Below are 18,322 nucleotides of genomic sequence, written 5' to 3' on the forward strand. Positions count from 1 at the left end.
ACCCCATCATTAAATCACCAACCGACGGCATCGTCGTCATCCGCCTCCTCCCCCGCGCTGAAACTCTGTGCATTTATATATACGCATCTTCACGCGCTGCTCTCGTACTGGGTGTAATTGGATGAGACAGCTGATTGAGCAGTTGCATGTTTTATACTGGCAAATTTGAACACGACACTGTTCCTTAAACCTTCACGTAAATTTATCTGGAGGTGAATTTCTAACTTTTAACGTTTGATCCACGCAGTGAGCTAGCTCCACTCACCTTGTCAGTAAAGTAGCAGTGCTGAGCATGTTTAGCCTTTTGTGTGCTGATTGAGCTGGTTCATCGTGGTGGTGGGATTACTGTGGCATTGGGGCACTTCACCTGTGGCCCCGCGGGAGATACCTCTGTCGAGCTTCGTTAGGCGAGTCCACTGGCCTGCAGAGCTAAAAGCCAAACGCCACCTTCTCTCTCTCTTCTCTGTTTCTCTGGGTTGATAAAAGATTGGAGGTTTGTTGGGTGAGGGCAGAGGGGAGAACAGGGTGCTCTGCGCTGCTTTTTTTTGTTAGTGTTGAAGGTTGTGTAGATGTGCTGCGATGGGGAAGAAGGGCAGCGGCTCGTGGTTGACGGCGGTGAAGCGCGCGTTTAGGTCTCCGTCCAAGGAGGAGAAGAAGGCCGCGAGGCAGAGAGAGGAGCCGCCGGAGCACGAGGAAGAAGAAAAGGTTAGTGCTTTTTACTTACTGTCTGCTTGTTTTTTACTACTGTACTAAAAATGCCGCCTTGGCTGGGTTTTGACTTCGCGTTTTCCGGTAGCACAAGAGGGAGAAGCGGAGATGGCTGTTCCGGAAGCCGTCGGCGTCGACGACGGCGGGGAACGAGCAGCAGCCAGCGAGGACGGCAGTGGGTGTCGCGGCGGGGACGGCGGAGCAGAGGCACGCCATTGCTCTGGCGGTGGCCTCGGCGGCGACGGCGGAGGCGGCAGTGGCGACGGCTCAGGCGGCGGCAGAGGTAGTGCGGCTCACCCAGCCGTCGGCTGCCAGTTTCGTCAAGGAGCGCTACGCCGCCGTCGTCATCCAGACTGCCTTTCGAGGATACTTGGTACGCTTTCTCTTTCTTCTCTTAGGCATTACATCGGACGCCTGGTGTGCGTGCGTCTGAAATGGGTTTGGGTTTCTCCGGCGAAGGCGAGGAGGGCGCTCCGGGCGTTAAAGGGACTAGTGAAGCTGCAGGCGTTGGTGAGGGGGCACAATGTGCGGAAGCAGGCGAACATGACGCTGCGATGCATGCAAGCCCTAGTTAGGGTTCAGGCGAGGGTTCGAGACCAGCGGATGCGGCTTGCCCATGAGTCGGCGGCGGGCGTCGTCTCCCGAGGAAGCAACAAGTCCTCCTTCGGCTGCGACACCTCGCTGTGGGAATCCAAATACCTTCAGGATCTCGCCGAGAGGCGATCCATGGTGAAAACCTAGATCCAACCTTTTCTGCTCTTCCTCGCATTTCTTGCTCTGCCCTAACTTGTTAACCCGGTAAACACGCAGTCGAGGGAAGGGAGCAGCTTCGCCGACGACTGGGACGACCGGCCGAGAACCATCGAGGAGATCCAGGCGATGCTGCAGCTACGAAAGGAGGCGGCGCTGAAGCGTGAGCGAGCGCTCTCCTACGCCTTCGCTCATCAAGTAAGCAAATCTGGGATCTAATCGCTCTGTTCTTGATACATTCTGACTGATGTAAACTATTGGATATGTAAAAGCTGTGGAGACCGGATCGGAACCCCGACGAGGCGGAGGCAGACGGCGAGGCAGCGTCGGCGGGGGAGGAGCGGGGGCCGACGCGGTGGAAGGAGCGATGGATTGCGTCGAGGGCGTCGTTTGATAACAGAGCCAGCAGCAGAGAGGCGGCGCGAGCTTCCACCGACAACCGAGATCCGATCAAGACGCTGGAGATCGACACCGCTCGTCCCTTCGCGCACTCTACTCCAGCTAACCCCCGCCGCCAGTCGCCGCTGGTGCCGCCGCATCCTTGCTCGCCCCTCCACCGCGCGCACCACCACTCGCCGATCACGCCCTCGCCGTCCAAGGCGAGGCCTTTGCATGTCCGCTCCGCCAGCCCTCGCTGCGGCCGGGAGAACCGGAGCTTCTACGGTACCGTAGAGACGCCGAGCCAGCACAACTACCACAGCAGCGGGCCTCGGCAGCAACACCACCCGGCAGCGGCCGCGGCGGTGCCGAACTACATGACGGCGACAGAGTCAGCGAAGGCGCGCGCGCGGTCGCAGAGTGCGCCTCGACAGCGACCCGCTACGCCGGAGCGCGACCGGGGAGGCGGCGCCGGGTCGGCCGCCAAGAAGAGGCTCTCCTTCCCTGCGCCCGACCCGTACTCGCAGAGCCTGCGGAGCCCGAGCTTCAAGAGCGCAGCGGGGCGGTTCGCCGGCGACTACCGCTCCAACGTGTCATCCTCCTGCAACGACAGCGTCGGCGGCGAGGTGTCCCCATCCTCGACGACGGACCTCCGGCGGTGGCTCCGGTGAGCCGCCGACCGATGCGATTTCGCCACTATCTGCTTCAAAATTGCTACTTTTGGTTCTCTTCTCGTCGTTGCTGTAGGTGTAATCTCTAATTAATCGGAGTGGCGCAGCGCGGGGTGCTCCGGCAACTGGCGAGCCGGCGTTGATGGGAAATCATGGGACGTTGCGTTGCATCTCGGGCTGTGAGCTCCATGATAATAATATATTAGAAGGATCTGAGGGAGGGAAGACGGCCATTGGAGAACTCCATCAACTTGATTTTTCATTAATTTTTTAACCGCTGATGCTGATCCTGATCCTGATCCTGATGCTTTGATGAATAGTAGTTTGACTGAGTTTGAATTGTTTTTAATATATTATCTGATCATTTGTGTCGGATGCATCCATCCATGAATATCATTTCTTTCATCAATGTGTTCATCCGCAATCAGTTCATGATATCAAAACGGCTTCTCTCCAGTTCAACAACCGACATAATCCCATGAATTCCCATATTATTTCTGCAGCGTCGCGATCTCTTCACAAATATTGTTCTTTGGATTATACGAGCGTTGACCAAAACATAAAAGACGGATAAACTATCGCCATTTTCTTCCTGCTGTATCAATTTAACTGGCCCTCCAACTGGGCTTTGTGTTTATTGTGTCTCATCTGATCATTAGATTTAGTTGAATGACATTTTATAGAGAGAGAGAGAGAGAGGACGCTGTCCACCCCGGTTCGTCTTCGAAGAAGCGGCTCAAGTGCCTCTGTGCACGTTTAAAAAATGACCTTTTAAATATTCATTTCATTTAAAATTTAAATTTTGGTTGTTTTTATTGTTTATCTTTAGTATTGTTGCAAGGGGGCACCCTATTCCCAGTGCATGATGGGAACAGTTTGCCTATACAAAGAGAGGTGGCCTTGCTCGATTCATTCAGCAAATCATTCCTCTTCTTTGCTCCTTCGGTATCACTGCTGATCAACATTATTCCTACTTGAGATCGTCGCGAGATAAATCATCAGACAATTAGCTTTGGGATGACCGAGTCGCTAAAGATCCCGGAATAATAGGGCCAACAACTAGAGAGCATGTGAAGCTAAGAGAGAAAAAGAATTGGAACAGAAGTCAAGGGCACCCTGGCTCAATCACTACGACATTTAAGTTAGATCTCTGACCGAGGGATGTTAAGAAAAGAAACAGTAGATGAGCTTATAGAAATGCAAATATATGTGTGTGCATACTTTAGCCCATGAAAGCGGACTCCTTTTATATGGTGTAATAGGAGTAGGATGGATGGAGAAAATGTTCCATCGTCTACGTCCCGCACTATACTAAGTCATGCTACATTAATCACATGTCATATATGGTACAATTTAATCTGTGTGTCATATTACTCCACATGCTATGATATGTCAGTCCACGTGTTACTAAAATTGTTATCAAGTAGTTTAAAGTGATTTGAGTTAAGAGGATTTGACTTACTAACTTAAGGGGTCGGTTCGGAATAATATAGCTGGTCGGAATAATAGAGCTAGTCAACCTTCTTAAAGAAGATCGATGAGTCTACCTTTTGAAAAGACTGGTGAATCGACTTTCATGGAAAATCAATGAGTCAGCTTTCAGAGAAGGCCGATGAGTTGGCATTCATGAAATTTGACAAGCTAGCCTTCAGGAAAGACCAGTGAGTCGCGTTTAGGGAAAATTGATGAATCAGCTTTTTCAAGGAAGATCGATAAGTCAACTTGGCGATTGACACATCTTAGAGAGCTTATGTTGAACAAGTTAAGGACCCACAACATGGATCCTTATTTCAGAGTCCAAGAGGCCAAGCTGAGTCATTAGATTTTTAGCCCGATCGGGTAGAACGTTGAACCAGAAGGCCTGACTTATGTCAAGTTGTGTCAATCTCTTCAATTTAACGTGGTCTTTCCCCTTGATCAAAGGTTTAATTTTCTTATCACGCGTGGTGACATCCTAGTAGCATCCATAACAATCATCTCATCAGATTCATGGACGGTGTCGAGCTTCCTGCTATTCCAGTCGCCGGCCAGCTCAGCCTCCCTTTGAAATTGAAATTCCTCAGTTTCTTCGGCCCGATACATTAATTTAGAATTAATCTATGCAATTTTGAAGGTTTAATTAGATTCACTCATGAAAAAACACAATTTCTATTCACCCATGTAGAAGAGAAAGCCATGAAACAAAGCCACTTCTTCTCTCTCTATAAGAATCCATGACTTTCTAATCCTTTCAATTACGCTTTTGTAATTGAATTCATATAATTAGCTTCGCTTTTGCCAATTAGTCCATACAATTCACAAAACTAGACCAAGTCAGTTATAGGATCCTACTGCATCGATCATACATGACGTAAAATATAAGGTCATAGATCATTTTAATTATATTATAATTAATTAGTAGGGACTATGGGAGGTCATAGATCATTTTAATTATATTATAATTAATTAGTAGGGACTATGGGTAAGATTTGTACATTAGTCCATTTTTGGCTAAATCTAAAGTGACCAATACATTTTAGTCACTGTAATGGATATTGTTCCTGTTGGGATCTGCTCCTGGATGTCCCGACTCTTCTCAAAACTACACTTGGATGAAGGTAAGCTAAGAGGAAATTGTGAAGCTGCTCGAACCTGCAATCACAACGATTGTGAGAAGGAAGGTCAGGAGTTACCCTGGTGCGACCACTCCGATGCTTAAGTTAGTCCGTGAAGGAGGAGGAAGATGGCTAACAGAAAGTAAGGAGAAAGGAGAAATTGTGAGAATGCATACCTCCCTCCTCTACGGAACTAACCTTATATATAAGTCTGGAGAGTCACGTCTCCTCGTGGGTATGGTGAAGGTTCCATCATTATTATGGACTTGTCAGAGGGCATGAGATAGTCAGAGTGTGTGTATCCCATCGTTGACTTGTATCTGGGGGTAATATTACGTACATATGTCAGGGCATTACCTTGATTGGTTACAGGGATGTCAGGGGGATCTTCAAAGATGTATAGTGGAAGGAGTGGTCTTCAAGGAACAGGACAAGGAGAATTGAAGGGCGTCGACTTAGCTCGGGAAGGAGGATCCGTGTCAGGGATTCGGATTGGCCTGCAGGGCCGACTCGGTCCACTCAGAGGATTCGGATCCATGCTGTGAAGAACTTCCACGAGATCCCCGACCCCACTCGCCCGACTCGAACCACACGACTCGACTAGGGGATCAGTATGCTGGAGGATTCGGCCTCTATGAATCATATTGAGTCGAGATCGACAAGTCATTCTCAGACTTGAGTAACCACGATCCGACTGGACTAACCTCGATCCGCTCCTCGCGATCATAACAGATATAAAAGAATTGACCGTTTTAGATAAGTTTTGTTTAAAAATATGAGAAATAGCACGATGAGAACACCCACGTACTATACGATTGCGACGATCGATCGGTATGAGGAACTTGAGCGGAATCAGGTGTGGCAAGCGAGGAACATAGCTAACACAAGGAACCCCACACAGAAGACCAGCACCGTCACCTGCACCTTCAGGAACTCGGGGCCGGGGTCGGTGAAGCAGGAATATGAGTAGAGAAATTAAGCCGGTGATGATGAGGACGATGAGTCTTAAACCCAAAGCGATGGCAAAGTGGTCACCCGATCGAGTATGGGTTCTTCAGGAAGAAGTATAGGAGCCCGATCGAAGGAGGCGAAGAAGAGACCGAGTGTGAACGCGTCGCTCTTCTTCATCCTGCGCTTGAAAAACCTGTCGACGGCGGCGGCGGGTGTTGGCTCGGTGAGGGAATGAGGGTCGGATTGAGGAGACGTCAGAAGTGTAGGTGAGTCCGATGGAGGTGCGGCGGGAATGAGGTGTGATGGGGAAGACGAGGACATTAGATGATCAGAAGGAGTTATGGGAGTCACTTCTCTGCTGATACCATATCGTTTGTTTGATGTCCAAGGGATGGAATGGTATATCAAAGGAGTCAAACGTGTGCGTGGATACAACAGCCGTCCGATATATGGAATTCCGTAATAATCGGGCGGATGCGGTATGGCTGTGGTATTAATGCACGTGCATACCACAGCTGTCAGATATTTGTTCTACCACAGCCATAGATCGGACGGCTTGCATAGATGGTCTACCACAGCCAAATAGATCGGACGGCTGTTGTATGCACGTGCATTAATACCACAGTCGTACGATCTATGATGGTCTACCACAGTATCCACCAGCCTTCCGATCTATGATGGTCTACCACTCATAGAATCGGACACGGTCTTTTTTATAAAGTCACGAATGTCTTTTAGTCACAAAGGGTTTTGTCGGATGAGGGCAGTTCTGTCTTTTTGATAAAGTCACGAAGATTTACGCGGATGTGAATGATGAGCTCGACTGCTGAGGGCAGTTCTTAGTTCTATATAACCATCGTCATGGCCATGCAGCCTGCATCATCCTCCTGAATCCTGAGCTCGAATTCCCCTCGCCCACCATGCCCCTCCAATGCCTCCTCCGACTCTTCTTTGGTAACAGAAATGAAGAAGTCTCCCCTGAATCCTCACTGGAGGAAACTGATTCCCAAACTCCACCGCCTTCGCCATCGCACCGAGTGGACCTCCCCACTCAACCAGACAGTTATCCCCTACACAACGCCTCCGCCTCCGCCTCCGCCGCCGCCGCCGAGGCAACGCCCCTCCCCGCCCCCGACATGAGCGACTTCAAACGCCAGAATAAGACGGCCTTATCCTGGTCGTACGCTCTCCTCACAATCTCCTTTACGCTTCTGGTGAAATTCCCCATCCGGACGACCGACAACCTCGACCGGTTCGTCCTCTTCGCCGCGACGGCCATATGCATCCTTGACTGCCTCTGCCTTACCACTGCCGTCGCCATCTTCTACTACTCGGACACCAGCCAACTCAGCGCCGAGCTCGCGAAGGCGCAGAAGAAGGTACTGATCTCCTCCAAGTTGATCCTTTTGCTCGATTTCCTCTGCCGCTTGGCACTCCGACTGCCCTTCCTATCCTTCCTAGCGATCATGGCAGCCGCGGCTGTGCTCACCCTGTCAGTGCTTCTCCCACTTCACAAAGCACATATCAGTGCTGCTGCTGCTCTACGATGAAAAAGAAAAATCGAAGCTATACATCAAATTAAACTCAGTTGCGTATCAAACCGTCCGGCGTTTTAAAATTGCGTGTGTTCTTAATCATTAATTGTTATGTAACTAGCTAGTCCAATTGTTGATTTGTTGTTGTTCATGTCTCCCGTCGAAGTAATAATCAGTTCAGTCGCATATATAGATATATAGCTCTATGAAAAATGTATTAATTTGTTGAGATACATTCTATTAATTTGAAAACTGAATTGGGTCACGAGCTGATTATATATCTCTTAATTTGAAAAAAGAATATGGCTTAATTGCTATTCTTTTCTTTGACTAATTCTCTTTCCCCTCAAATTAGCTCCAAATCCTGCTCGATTTCTTAATCTTTGAAAAGAATATGGCTTAATTTTTTGTAGATCCCATCCATCTCATCAAAAGTTCTGCTTTTGATTTCTGACAAACCGAATCGTTCGGACAGATGCACGCGTCAAACTGACCCGAAGGAATGCCGTCGTAGTATATTTTTCATCGCTTGAGGAAAATAATTTATAAATATTCTTTTTTATACTAAAATTTTTGTAGATCCCATCCATCTCTTTCTGCTCCCGTAAATAAATAATTAAAATAAGCATGAAGGATAATTGGGCTGCTTGCTCGGGATCAAAAGGTCACAAACTTCATGGCCATTGACCTGCATCCGCTCTGAATTTATTACTTATAGTCCATATAGTACACGTTTTTAAGCTTTGGTGGCAACTTAGCTATTAAGAGTTTATTTCATATATATATATAATTAATTAAATAAATAAAATTTAATTAATTTTATTTATTTATTAATAAAATATAAAATTTAGTTAATAAATTTTATAAATATATATATATATATATAATTTCATATATATATATATTTAGTTGAATGTCCTGTCCGCCTTATGCTTATTTGCATGATCGATGAGAATCTCTTCGCCAATGTTATTCTTTGGATGACGCCACAAAAACAAAAAGGCTGGATAAACGATCACCATTTTCTTCCTGCTGTATCCATTTAATTGATTGTGTTGATGCCGAATCTTTATGTTCTTTGGAACATACGAATGGTCGACGACCAACACAAACAAGGATATATAAATGACAACCATATTCTTCCTGCTTTATCAATTTAATTGGCTCTCTTCTGCACAAAAAAAAAAAAAAAATTGGATCCGCCACTAGCGGAATTTAATTGGCTCTCCAACTATACTTTGTGTTTATTCTGTCTCATCTGATCCTTAGATTGTGAGTCATGTCCACTTTACGCTCGCCGTCAGTTGACTCAGTTTTCTTATAAAAAGAGAGGTCGCCTCGGTCGATTCATTCACCAAGCCATCCATCTTCTTTCTCCTTCTCTATATATCACTATTAATCATCATCCCATCAGATTCATGGACACCGCCGATCTTCCTGTTATTCCAGTCGCCGGCCGGCTCGCTTTCCCTGGGAAATGCCTAAGTTTCCTCGGCTTCTTAGTCGTCGTTAGGTACTCCTTCCTCATCATCCACGCCGTCGACCAGGTGCAGGCGTCGCCGCCGGCCATGTTATCCTCCTCCTTCACGGTGGAACATGAGCAACTGTTGGCGTACTACCTGGCGTGGACGCTGGGCTTGCTCGCCATGCTGCTTCCGCCGTTGCTCGCCAATTCTCCGCGCCTGATGCGGTTGACAGCACGGGCGATGAACTCTCTATTTCCGGTATCCCTTGCCTAACTGCGCACCATCCGATCGATCGCTCATTCCGCCTCTGTTTCCTCTATACTTGATTTATTTCATCGTCTGCTAAAGGTTAATTTATGTCCGCGATAATGGTCATCGTTGTGGGTTTTGTTGTAAGGTTTATGTCGTTTGCATCTAGTATGTTTGATTTCTGAATTCTGAAAATTAAGGTTGTGGGTCTTATAAATTATGATGAGATCAAGATAGACCTCTCCAATATGCACTGGAATTGATGGTGAATCAACTTTAATCGTGATTTGGTTCGATCGATCAAAAGGAGTCAAGTGCATTTTAGTGTAGCTTCTACGATCATCAACTCTGTTTTTTTTTTTCATCCTTGTTCTTCTCTGCTTTCTTCTATTGTCTTCGATTCTGTTTTCCTCATCCTTGTTCTTTCCTACCACCGCGTCCTAGATCGGAAAAAGCCAGGTACAAGCACAAAATCCTCAGAACTTACTATAAATAAACAGATTGATTAATTCAAAATTTTATGTCAATACAACTAAAAGTCATTCTTACACTTCCACTAAAAGTATTACACTTCTAAAAGAACCATACACAATTTTAAAAAATTCTATAGAAAATTTCGACAAATTATACATAATATACGCATTGTGAACAAAGAGAGAAGATTGCAAGTGATGACACTCATAAATACATGGAGTTGTAGGTGAGGAGAGTAGGGCAATGGAGCGTAGGCAGATTAGCAGAGAAGGGAGCAAGCTGACGTTTAGGAGCCGGCTTTCGCCTAGGTAGCCTGCGAGTGTGATCGTGCCATCGGCTACGACTCGAGCCAGAGTCCCTGCTTCTGTCGATAGCAGACCTCCATTGTAAGTCGCGCGTGCGAGGCGAGACGACATGACTTGAGAAAAGAAGGCTAAATTCACACCTGAAAAGCTTTCATTTTGTTACGTGGAGAAGTTTTAAGCAAACCACAGTTCAAGTAAACAATAGAAGAAATCTGAATAATTCAACTTCAAGAATGACAAAGCACCATAGAACTTCAATAAATAATGCGGAAACACCGAAGAACTTCAAGAACTCGAGCATACTTTTAGTGTTTCGGTAAGCGAAATTAATTACCTTCTTGAACTTCAGCAGCTACAAATGTGATCAATGCTGAGCGCCAGTGATTTTGAAGCTTAGTAGTATTCCCAATAGCACTAATATTTCAGAACCTAACAAGATTTGCCTGCATAAAGAAGAAAAAGGAGAAACAAATTTATTCGAGATCAGGAGACTTTTCTGTGGCAGCCTCAGTAGTAGCGGCACTACGAAATACTAAGCTGTTAAGGAAATGACTATGTTCGACACGTCGATTAATGGTAGTTTGAACCAAATGCGTCTTGGGCAGAGAACGTGATACGACAATTTTCACACAGATTAAGCAACTGATAGCTTGGTTTGTCACAGAAGTCCTATACTGAGCATATCACTTTTCGAAAGAAAACAAAATCGGTGCGAAGGGTAAGCTCGATGAGGCTGCCAAGCTAAGATATATACTGAATAGCAAAACACACCTGTGTTCAAACATGTTCCTAATGTAAGTCCTGACGATGGCGTTGACGGGAAGAACTGTAAGTCCCCGGACTGCCAGAAATATCGCCACTTGACCAATCGGCCATCCAAAGTAGTAACCACTAATGGCAGCCATGATTCTCTTGAATGCTATTGTTCTTTTACTCTCACAATCAGGTAGCCATGATTGTCTTGAATGCTATCGTCAATGTCATCTAAACAACTTTTAGCAATAACCTACAAACATATCTTGAAACTGAACATTTTAGCATGGCAAAAAGCTTCCTTAAATTGAAACAACTTATTTCTGAATAAAACAAGAAAACAAACTATCATATTATGGATCCAACTACAGAAACTTCAATAAAAGAAGTGGATAAACAGTAATCCAGAGTTTAAATTAAAGAACCATAAATTTAAAGCATCTAATGTTAAGCTTTCTTATATTACAGTTTGCACTTTGTATTTATGAGATTTACACACTCCTTATGCCTATTCCCATAAAAAAGGGTTAGTTTGTCTTAAGTTTACCTCTTCGACCCTGAGATCTTGGATTTGTTTGCTTCCTTTCCTGTTGCTTCCCTGTTATTCTTTGCCTGAATATAGAGCTATGTCATCCTCAAAAGAATCCAGATATGATAACACACAACGATAAATGACACATAGCGGAGCTTACTTAAGAATATTAAGTTGGTAAGTTAAATCATCAATCTCCAGACCAGACAGCTTTAGCGCGGCCAATGTTCCAGGTACTTCTTCGGAAACCACCTTGGACAATTTATCTGCAGAGACTGATAACCTCCTAAAATCCTGTAGAAAGAACAATTAGAGAGACCAACCAAATGAAAGTAGAAAATAGATAACTTGCCACCAACACCAACACCACGCCAAATCAGAAAAATAAAAAGCTTAATTTAAGCTTAATAAAGAAATCAACCGATCGATGCGATGGAGAAGAAAGCACTGTAAACAGCAGAAGGAATATATATTACACTTGCAGTTAGCGACGTCGACGGCGACGGCAGTCAAGCCAAAAAGCAAAGCGCGAAGCAAGAAGCAGCGTTGTAGCCGATCTGAAGAAGAAGAAGAAGAAGAGCAGCTGCAGCTTCCATTTCCGCCTGCAGCGGATCAGGATTCAGGACCAAAACAAAGACAGCGGCAGCGGCAGTAGCAGTAGCCAGTAGCAGAAGAAAAAGCGAGCCATCTGATCGCATCCTAACCATAAATTACACTTAAACGAGCTGCGCAACTAATTCTTTATTCCAGTCTTACTAAAAGATAGACACGTTTTTACTCGGAGGAGAAAGAGAGGGAGGTGGGCAGAAGCCCGCTGGCGGTTCGCCCTGCACGCTGCTGCACAGCGGCAGTGTGGTGGTGGACGAAGAGGAACAGAGCGATAGATTGAGAGAGAGAGAGAGGGAGCACGTGATGGCACGGTCCTTTATGGCGGAAGAGTGGAAGGAACAGTAGATAAAAGGGCGAAGCGACGAGACGACGTCCCATCATTATTTGAGAACAGGGAGGGGCAAATACTAATGCTGGCAAGAAAAAATCACCCAACCTATTGTCACGTGAGTAGTCGTCACTCACGTGATCAAATAAGCCGGTTTTCTTTTTACATATAGATAATAAAGAGAAGCTCAATACCGCACGTAATCACGCCTCATCAAAGGCCAAATTTTTTGCATGCTTCAGCGAAAACTTCTCGGCGAAACCAAAATAAAATTAAAAAAACCGTAAGACGAGGGAAATTTCATGAACACAAGCGAACGTTTCAGGTTCTTCCGTCTTATGCAGACTCAAAAACGTTCAGCCACCGAAAACCAATCTCCATATGCTGAAAAAACTAATAGCAAATCGAAAGATATATTCTCTGCGCTATCACACTTCCTGATATCAAACGGAAGTTTTGCAGAAAGCTTAAAATCATGTCGAGATCGCATAGTACTACATCACTGAAACATTAAAAAAAAAAAGAAAGAGGAACCGATACCCGTGAGCTCCGAGGCGGAGGTGGCACGAAGGGGAAGGTTGTGCCGCGGGAGATGAAACCGAAGAAGCTCAGATTCCAATGGTAAGCGGAGAGAGGAAGGAGGGTTTATCAAATAAGTCTGTTTTCTTTTTACATATAGAAAAAAAAAAAATAGACAAGGAGGGAAATACGCGCTCCCCGGCGATCGAGGCGATCGACACCACGTGACTTGTCACGTGAGTGGTCGTCCAAATAAGCGCGTTTTAAGTGTAATATAGATAAAAGAATTTGACCGTTTTAGATAAGTTTCGTTTAAAAATATGAGAAATAGCACGACGAGAACACCCACGTACGTGCGATTACGATGATCGATCGGTACGAGGAACTTGAGCGGAATCAGGTGTGGCGAGCGAGGAACATATATATAGCTAACACAAGGAGCCCCAGTGCCCCACACGGAAGAGCAGCACCGTCACCTGCACCTTCAGGAACTCGGGGCCGGGGTCGGTGAAGCAGGAATATGAGTAGAGAAATTAAGCCGGTGATGATGAGGACGATGAGTCTTAAACCCAAAGCGATGGCAAAGTGGTCACCCGATCGAGTATGGGTTCTTCAGGAAGAAGTATAGGAGCCCGATCGAAGGAGGCGAAGAAGAGACCGAGTGTGAACGCGTCGCTCTTCTTCATCCTGCGCTTGAAAAACCTGTCGACGGCGGCAGCGGGTGTTGGCTCGGTGAGGATGTAGATGCCTCGGTGTGGTATAGTATAGGAGGATTGTTCATGAGGATGTTGATGGCTACTGTGTCTGCCGAATGAGGGTCCGATTGAGGAGACGTCGGAAGTGTATGAGAGTCAGAAAGGTTTAGGCGGATGTGAATGCTGAGGGCAGTTCTGTCTTTTTAATAAAGTCACGAATGCTGAGTCGGATGCTGCAATTAAGGTCATTTCTGTCTTTTCCTTCTCATAAAGTCACGAAGTCGCATAAAGTCACGAAGTCGCGAATGCTGAGTCGGATGTTGCAATTAAGGTCATTTCTGTCTTTTCCTTCTCATAAAGTCACGAAGTCGCGAATAGGTTTACGCGGATGTGAGTGCCGATCTCGAGTGCTTAGTTCTATATAACATCGTCAAGCCTGCATCATCCTCCTGAATCCTGAGCTCGAATTCCCCTCGCCCACCATGCCCCTCCAATGCCTCCGACTCTTCTTTGGTTTCTTTGGTCACAGAAATGAAGAAGTCTCCCCTGAATCCTCACTGGAGGAAACTGATCCCGAAACTCCACCGCCTTTGCCATCGCACCGAGTGGACCTCCCCACTCAACCAGACAGTTATCCCCTACATAACGCCTCCGCCTCCGCCTCCGCCTCCGCCGCCGAGGCAACGCCCCTCCCCGCCCCCGACATGAGCGACTTCAAACGCCAGAATAAGACGGCCTTATCCTGGTCGTACGCTCTCCTCACAATCTCCTTTACGCTTCTGGTGGAATTCCCCATCCGGACGACCGACAACCTCGACCGGTTCGTCCTCTTCGCCGCGACGGCCATATGCATCCTTGACTGCCTCTGCCTTACCACTGCCGTCGGCATCTTCTACTACTCGGACACCAGCCAACTCAGCGCCGAGCTCGCGAAGGCGCAGAAGAAGGTACTGACCTCCTCTAAGTTGATCCTTTTGCTCGATTTCCTCTGCCGCTTGGCACTCCGACTGCCCTTCCTATCCTTCCTAGCGATCATGGCAGCCGCGGCTGTGCTCACCCTGTCAGTGCTTCTCCCACTTCACAAAGCACATATCAGTGCTGCTGCTGCTCAACGATGAAAAAGAAAAATCGAAGCTATACATCAAATTAAACTCAGTTGCGTATCAAACCGTCCGGCGTGTTAAAATTGCGTGTGTTCTTAATCATTGTTATGTAACTAGCTAGTCCAATTGTTGATTTGTTGTTGTTCATATCTCCCGTCGAAGTAATAATCAGTTCAGTCGCATAGATATATGGCTCTATGAAAAATGTATTAATTTGTTGAGATAGATTCTATTTGAATAAACTGAATTGGGTCAGGAGCTGATTATCTGTCTCTTAATTTGAAAATTAAGAATATGGCTTAATTGCTATTCTTTTCTTTGACTAATTCTCTTTCCCCTCAAATTAGGTCCAAATCCTGCTCGATTTCTTAATCTTTGAAAAGAATATGGCTTAATTTTTTGTAGATCCCATCCATCTCATCAAAAGTTCTTCTTTTGATTTCTGACAAACCGAATCGTCAGGGAGAGATGCACGCGTCAAACTGACCCGATCGAAGGAACGCCGTCGTAATATATTTTTCATCGCTTGAGGAAAATAATTTATAAATATTCTTTTTTATACTGAAATTTTTGTAGATCCCATCCATCCATCTCTTTCTGTTCCCGTAAATAAATAATTAAAATAAGCATGAAGGATAATTGGGCTGCTTGCTCGGGATCAAAAGGTCACAAACTTCATGGCCATTGACCTGCATCCGCTCTGAATTTATTACTTATAGTCCATATAGTACACGTTTTAAAGCTTTGTTGGTGGCAACTTAGCTATTAAGAGTTTATTTGATATATATATATATATATATAATTAATTAAATAAATAAAATTTAATTAATTTTATTTATTTATTAAATAAAATATAAAATTTATTAACTAAATTTTATAAATATATAAATATATAATTTCATATATATATATATATATATTTAGTTGAATGTCCTGTCCGCCTTATGCTTATTTGCATGATCGATGAGAATCTCTTCGCCAATGTTATTCTTTGGATGACGCCACAAAAACAAAAAGGCTGGATAAACGATCACCATTTTCTTCCTGCTGTATCCATTAATTGATTGTGTTGATGCCGAATCTTTATGTTCTTTGGAACATACGAATGGTCGACGACCAACACAAACAAGGATATATAAATGACAACCATATTCTTCCTGCTTTATCAATTTAATTGGCTCTCTTCTGCAAAAAAAAAAAAAAAAAAAAAAAGATCCGCCACCTTAGCGGAATTTAATTGGCTCTCCAACTTTACTTTGTGTTTATTCTGTCTCATCTGATCCTTAGATTGTGAGTCATGTCCACTTTACGCTCGCCGTCAGTTGACTCAGTTTTCTTATAAAAAGAGAGGTCGCCACGGTCGATTCATTCACCAAGCCATCAATCTTCTTTCTCCTTCTATATATCCCATCAGATTCATGGACGCCGCCGATCTTCCTGTTATTCCAGTCGCCGGCCGGCTCGCTTTCCCTGGGAAATGCCTAAGTTTCCTCGGCTTCTTAGTCGTCGTTAGGTACTCCTTCCTCATCATCCACGCCGTCGACCAGGTGCAGGCGTCGCCGCCGGCCATGTTATCCTCCTCCTTCACGGTGGAACATGAGCAACTGTTGGCGTACTACCTGGCGTGGACGCTGGGCTTGCTCGCCATGCTGCTTCCGCCGTTGCTCGCCAATTCTCCGCGCCTGATGCGGTTGACAGCACGGGCGACGAACTCTCTATTTCCAGTATCCCTTGCCTAACTGCGCACCATCCGATCGATCGCTCATTCCGCCTCTGTTTCCTCTATACTTGATTTATTTCATCGTCTGCTAAAGGTTAATTTCTGTTCGCGTTCATGGTCATCGTTGTGGGTTTTAGTTGTAAGGTTTCTGTCGTTTGCATCTAGTATGTTTGATTTCTGAATCATGAAAATTAAGGTTGTGGATCTTATAAATTATGATGAGATCAAGATAGACCTCTCCAATATGCACTGGAATTGATGGTGAATCAACTTTAATCGTGATTTGGTTAGATCGATCAAAAGGAGTCAAGTGTATTTTAGTGTAGCTTCTACGATCATCAACTCTGTATTTTTCATCTTCAACTCTGTTTTTTTTCATCCTTGTTCTTCTCTGCTTTCTTCTATTGTCTTCGACTCTGTTTTCTTCATCCTTGTTCTTTCCTACAACCGCATCCAAGATCGGAAAAAGCCAGGTACAAGCACAAAATCCTCAGAACATACTATAAATAAACAGATTAATTAATTCAAAATTTTATGTCAATACAACTAAAAGCCATTCTTACACTTCTAAAAGAACCATATACAATTTTTAAAAATTTGATAGAAAATTTCGAACATTTTTACAAAATACTAATTGTGAACAAAGAGAGAAGATTGCAAGTGATGACACTCATAAATACATGGAGTTGTAGGCGAGGAGAGTAGGGCAATGGAGCGTAGGCAGATTAGCAGAGAAGGGAGCAAGCTGACGTTTAGGAGCCAGCCTTCGCCTAGGTAGCCTGCGAGTGTGATTGTGCCATCAGCTACGACTCGAGCCAGAGTCCCAGCTTCTGTCGATAGCAGACCGCCATTGTAAGTCCCGCGTGCGAGGCGGGACTCATGACATGAGAAAGGAAGACTAAATTCACACCTGAAAAGCTTGCATTTTGTTACGTGGAGAAGTTTTAAGCAAACTACAGTTCAAGTAAACAATAGAAGAAATCTGAATAATTCAACTTCAAGAATGACAAAACACCATAGAACTTCAATAAATAAATGCGGAAACACCGAAGAACTTCAAGAACTCGAGCATACTTTTAGTGTTTCGGTAAGCGAATTTAATTACCTTCTTGAACTTCAGCAGCTACAAATGTGATCAATGCTGAGCTGACATATTGTGGCACTGCATATGTACCAGTGACTTTGAAGCTTAGTAGTATTCCCAATAGCACTAATATTTCGGAGCCTAACAAGATTTGCCTGCATAAAGAAGAAAAAAAAGCGAAACAAATTTATTCTAGATGGCACTACGAAATAATGCATCTTGGGCAGAGAACGTGATAACAACAATTTTCACACAGATTAAGCAACTTTTAGCCTGGTTTGTTACAGAAATCCTATACTGAGCATATCACTTTTCGAAAGAAAACAAAATCGGAGTGAAGGGTAAGCTCGATGAGGCTGCCAAGCTAAGATATACTGAATAACAAAACGCACCTGTCTTCAAACATGTTGCTAGTGTAAGTCCCGACGATGGCGTTAACGGGGAGAACTGTAAGTCCCAGGACTGCCAGGCAGAAATATAGCCACTTGACTAATCGACCATCCAAAGTAGTAACCACTAATGACACTAGATTCTGACAGTAATATCTCCGTTGCATACTTGAGCATGAAATATATCAGCAGCTGGACCAGTAACACAGTTGGAAGTTGCGTCACTAAATTGGACAACTTGGCCAACCATTGCACTTAACAAAACGAAACTCCAGAACCAAACGAGAGAAACAATGAATTGGCAATTGCATGCGCAATCTTGACTACTGATATGTCAAAGCATAATGGTTTACATTCAAACGAAAAGGAACAATCTTATGAAAGAGTACTCCAGTGTATGATTTTTTGAATGATTAACTTTCCAAAGACATCTAATTCTATGTGTCAGATTCGGAGTCTTAAGGTGCTTGAGAAATGGGATTTAAAATTCGAAGGTGTTCAAAAGTCAG

General features: G+C 44.7%; 1 protein-coding gene, 1 long non-coding RNA gene and 1 pseudogene across 2 annotated transcripts; 1 reads left to right on the forward strand and 2 right to left on the reverse strand.

The window, feature by feature from the left end:
* Positions 1–579: 579 nt before the first annotated feature.
* LOC141820018 (protein IQ-DOMAIN 17-like) lies at positions 580–2,582 on the forward strand. Its single transcript, XM_074707297.1, has 5 exons — positions 580–705; positions 797–1,081; positions 1,168–1,437; positions 1,519–1,656; positions 1,731–2,582. The coding sequence occupies exons 1-5, from the start codon at positions 580–582 to the stop codon at positions 2,505–2,507; spliced, it is 1,596 nt and encodes a 531-aa protein (XP_074563398.1). The 3' UTR covers positions 2,508–2,582.
* Positions 2,583–9,980: 7,398 nt separating this feature from the next.
* Positions 9,981–18,322, reverse strand: part of LOC141820085 (SPX domain-containing membrane protein OsI_21475-like) — an 8,625-nt pseudogene continuing 283 nt past the window's right edge.
* Positions 11,321–12,165, reverse strand: LOC141819854 (uncharacterized). The gene is made up of 3 exons (XR_012601103.1): positions 11,843–12,165; positions 11,527–11,660; positions 11,321–11,446 (listed from the first exon to the last, which is right to left on the reverse strand). It is a non-coding gene; the product is annotated as an uncharacterized LOC141819854 (long non-coding RNA).

Source organism: Curcuma longa, unplaced genomic scaffold, assembly GCF_044706935.1.
Source record: "Curcuma longa cultivar G26 ecotype Majalengka, Jawa Barat unplaced genomic scaffold, ITB_CL_G26_1.1 utg2646_np1212_2152390_RagTag, whole genome shotgun sequence".
Lineage (NCBI taxonomy): Eukaryota > Viridiplantae > Streptophyta > Magnoliopsida > Zingiberales > Zingiberaceae > Curcuma > Curcuma longa.